Source organism: Psammomys obesus, unplaced genomic scaffold (genome assembly GCF_907164565.1).
Source record: "Psammomys obesus unplaced genomic scaffold, mPsaObe1.curated_primary_1811, whole genome shotgun sequence".
Classification (NCBI taxonomy): Eukaryota; Metazoa; Chordata; class Mammalia; order Rodentia; family Muridae; genus Psammomys; species Psammomys obesus.
In genome coordinates this window covers 27,045,195-27,049,710 of record NW_026593286.1, presented here as the reverse complement: position 1 = coordinate 27,049,710, position 4,516 = coordinate 27,045,195, and the positions used below count along the sequence as shown (strand labels likewise).

Genomic DNA, 4,516 nt, shown 5'->3' with positions numbered 1-4,516 from the left:
AAGAAAGAAAGAAAGAAAGAAAGAAAGAAAGAAAGAAAGAAAGAAAGAAAAGAAAGAAAGAAAAGAAAGAAAGGGCAGATGTAAAAATTGCAAAGTAAAGGTATAAAGCTTGCTCTTAAATGAAGATGATTTTTTTTCTTTGTTTTCTTGAGACAGGGTTTCTCCATGTAGTCTTGGCTGTCTGGGTACTTGCTTTGTGGACCAGGCTGGCCTGGGACTCACAGAGATTTGCCTGCCTCTGCCTCCCTGAGTACTGGGATTATGGGTGCCTGGCTAGGAAGATGACTTATTGTTAACTTGGATGTAGCTTAGTGTTTCTTTGACGAGGAACCAATAAAGTACGAGTACGAGCTGGAGATGGGGAAGTGTTTGCAGCATGGCAACTCTTACCCCCTTTAAAGAGAAAACAAAACATGGCTTTCATGCAAATGAAGGCACATCTGGAGAAATAATTAACTGACGTTGTCAAGAGCAAAAATATCAACTAACCTATATTTATAGTATGTTGCTGTTTGAATGAATCACAAATAAGTAATTAACTTCTAGTGAGTCATTACATTTTTAATAAGTTATAACTCCTTAAAAATGTTGGGGGACTTAGGTGGGCAGTTGTGAAGCACACCTTTAATCCTAGCACTTGGGAGACAGAAGCAAGTGGATATCTGTAAATATGAGGCCAGATTACTCTACAAAGTGAGTTCCAGGACAGCCAGGGCTACACAGAGAAACCCTGTCTTGAAAAACAAAAACAACCCTCCAAAAGAAGAAGAAATGTCCCGTATATAAAATTAGAGTGTGGGGGAGTGAGCCCCTGCAGGCTGTGAGAAACACCTGTGCCCCAATCATACAGTTGTCCTTCTTTCTTGGGTGTCCTTTCCATCAGTAAGTTTCCAAATATGGTAACGGGCTGCTTAGGTATAGTTAGAATTATGTATGCACTGATGGGAAATCAAGGCATAACTAACCTCTATTAGCAAATGTCTAATTGTGAACATTGTTATATGTCTCTATTATGGTTTGGTTGAAGAAACAGCTGTCAATGACAGTTCCACAGCTAAGATTTTACAGAACTTCTAAAATACATAGTTTGCCTTAACCTCAGGAACTAAAGATCCCTTATGATTTGCTGAGTCAAGGAACCAGGTAATTCTCTCCTGCTCTTTATATAAGTGGTGCGACAACATCAGCATTAACTAAGAAGTGTTAATGCTTGTGTTTTCTTCTTCCTGAAGCTCCCTGAGGGTGGTGAGCAAGACTTCCTTCATTCTCATCAGAGTTAGCTTCTGCACTCAAGTCACCATCATGCTTTCACTTTCCACAAGTATAAATGTTTCCAGAATAGATGAAGGAAATATCATTGTGCTGAGCTGAACATGAAAAGAATTGTGCCTCCAAAACTTCAGCTCTGAAAGTCACTTTCTCCTGTTCACCGGAAAGTTGAGATGGACTCAGCTGGTCTGCAAACTAGGGGAAGTTGATCTGCAAATAGCTCAGTAGCAGAAGCTAACATTTCCCTTTATTAAAGTTATTTTAATGTTTTGCACAAGCAATTGTTTGAAGATCAGGAAATGAGATTTTTCCATTTGGTTGGTCTCATTACAGTAAGATGGGGTCTTGGGTCAAGGAGATACATGTCTGGATGTTAAATAGTTACAGGAACACTGTGATTTCCTTTCAAGAAGCCTCATTTCATCTCTAGTGCTTCAGGCAGCTCTGGATGTACCAGGATGGATCCTCTAGTGAATTTTGCTTTTGTCCCTGGGGATGGAGTGCTATAAAGTTTGAGTGAAGGTGAGGTTGAAGAGGTGTTTGTCCCCATAGTTTTCAGGGAAGTCATAGCATAGGACAAAAGGATATAACTAAAATGACTGCAAATGCAATATACAAAAGAGCTCTTGTTCTTAGGTCTTTAAAGTAATTTTTTGTAAATTCATCTATGAACTCTTCCTATGAATCATTCTCTGCTAAGATATGTGGTCCATGAGATGCTGTATCTAGTATATCGCATTTGTTAATAGTGCATCAACAAATATGAAAACAAGAGACATCAAATAGGTATGGAGCCCTGGGAAAGTTAGTTTCTGCTCTTTTCACCAGAAAAGGGAGGCTATGGAAAGAATTGGATGGGTCAAAAAGTCTCTTCATGTTCTTTGTTTGTTTGGATGTTCTGTGATCCCTTACAAGGTCCTTACTAACTCTGAAGACACTGGAAAAGCTCTACCCCAAGAACAGGTGACTGAGCTGAATGATGACGGGGACACCATGGCTGTTTACAATAATAAACAGGGACAGAAGAGGCTAGACGTGAGAGCTCTAGAAATTCTGAAGGCTGCAGATGACATTATGAGAAAAGATTCTAAAGATTACTTTTGGTCTAGAAAGACCCTGTCCTTTAGCTGAAGACTGATGCCTTTTTAAGGAAGCCCTAAATAGGATCCATATACCCAGGTTTAACCTCTAAATCCTGTTGGGGCTATGGACAGGTTCTAAGAGGGATGGTCAGGAAGGAGAGAAGAGATTGCAAGTGATGGGGAGAAGAAAGGAGGGAGGGAGATGAAGAAAGGGAGAGAGGAGAACGAGAGAGTAAGAGTGATTGATTGGTTAGTTGGTTGCTTGGTTTAGATAGTACACTGATAACCCCTGAAAAGGAAATAGCAGAGTTCACTGAAGACTTCCCTGAAAATAAAGAGTTTGAGATATGATATCATCCTCGCAAAAGTGATGCTCTCTTCTTTCAGCAGGTTTTGTTTTGCCACTGAGAAAGGCAGGAGGGAAATATCTGCATTCCTGGGGCTGACAGTTTGTTTGACAGTTCTAGAACAATTGTGAGGTTTTAGGGGGTTTTGTGATGAGAAGAGTTAAAATCTAGATTTATAATCTGAAGACATTTGTGATAGGTGTCTAACAACTGTTTACACTTCTCATTTTTTAAAACAGTGAACACAGAAAACTCTACTCCAGTGATAAGAACGTATCCCTCTATGCTTGATTTTCTACTTTCCCCAAATTTTCTAAGCCACGTACTCAGCAAGCACCCACCTGAAACTCAGGGGTCAAGGAGTGTCATGAAGTGCAGCCAATGCTGTGGTACTAGACTCTCCATTCCAATAGTATTTATCAAAAATATGGAAATAATCCACATGTCCACCACAGGGTAATAGTTAAACAAGTCACAGAGTAGGCGTGGAATGAAGGCAATACTATCTCTGGGTGGTGACATCATTGGTAGTTAAAATGTCTGCCTTAGGTTCCTATATTAAACTCGATACGATGACTCTTTAAACCTTAAACATCACATGCTCTTTTAACTGAGAAATGTTAAAAATAATAATAATTTCTTTTACTTAGGCCATGTAAGTGAAATTCATAGGACAGAAAATATTGTGAACACAAGTTTACATGTACGTTCTGACTATATACGGAATTGAGAGCAGCGATAACATCAATTCTTTCTTTTAAGCACAGCAACTAACTTAAGTGGAATGTCGTGACCCTACGGAGTTGCTTTTCTCTACTTCCAGGTGCATATTCTCAGCTCCTTAGAACCGCTTCCTCCAAGAAGAAAGAATTGGCTGAAGATTTGAGAAGTGGGCACATGCGCAGGCCGGCCTCTGGGTTCACCCGAAAAGTGAAGCTGGAAGTAAAGAGAAAAAGGAGGCTGCCCTCGGAGCTCACTCGAGCCTTGGGACTAAGAAAAAGAATATTTTCCTATTAATCATTTATGTATTTTAGGTGGTGTAAATATCCAGCTGTGAATATCCTGTCAGATTCTCTAAGAATATTATTTTCAGCGTCTTGGTTGCTAGTCGATCTCTTCCCACGGTGATTATGGACTGACCACTGCACTGTCTACAGGGGCTAAAGGCCTTCCAAAGCTGACTTGGGGATGAGGGCTTTATCTCTTTACAGTAATTTAATAATTTTCCTGAAGAGGCCTGGCAATGCCGATGAGCTAGAGGGCCACACATTTAGCTTGCATAATCACACGAATCACAAGCCATTAACTGCTGCATCGCTTATGAAACTGGAGTGGAAGGACTATACGCATGAATAGTATTACTGATGGTCCGTGGTTCCCAGCCTTGTCTGAGAGAAGAGTTTTGAATACCGAATGAAGAAAAATAAAACACAGGGGAATAAAACATCCATCTAATGAAAACAAAATTAATAAAAGCTTTGGCTCCCAACTGATGTTATTGGATTCTCTTTATTTAAATCTTTAATATTAGCATGAACCGTGTCCAAACTCTAATAAGATATCATAATTATCTTTCAATTATGTATATGCTGTTTGATTAAATATCAAAGCTCTATGAGTGGTGATATTTTTACACTGAAAAGCAAAATAAAATGAAAGTGAGCATGATACCAGGAGAACCTGTCAATATTTTTTTTTCCCCTGAAAAAATGACCAGCCTGCATGAGGACTATTAACAGATGCACATGAGATCCAGACACAACACCATTTTTGCCTCAGATTAGTCCCGTGTTTGTAATCTTTCTCTTAAAAGAGGTG

At 39.4% G+C, this 4,516-nt stretch overlaps 1 protein-coding gene across 1 annotated transcript in view; it reads left to right on the top strand.

Annotated features, from left to right (window-relative positions):
- Positions 1 to 4,234, top strand: part of Fam237a (family with sequence similarity 237 member A) — a 6,692-nt gene extending 2,458 nt beyond the window's left edge. Inside the window, exon 3 of the mRNA XM_055616924.1 lies at positions 3,522 to 4,234. Coding sequence (XP_055472899.1) covers positions 3,522 to 3,715 — 194 coding nt within the window. The 3' untranslated portion in view covers positions 3,716 to 4,234. The remainder of the gene's footprint in view (positions 1 to 3,521) is intronic.
- The last annotated feature ends 282 nt before the right edge of the window (positions 4,235 to 4,516 follow it).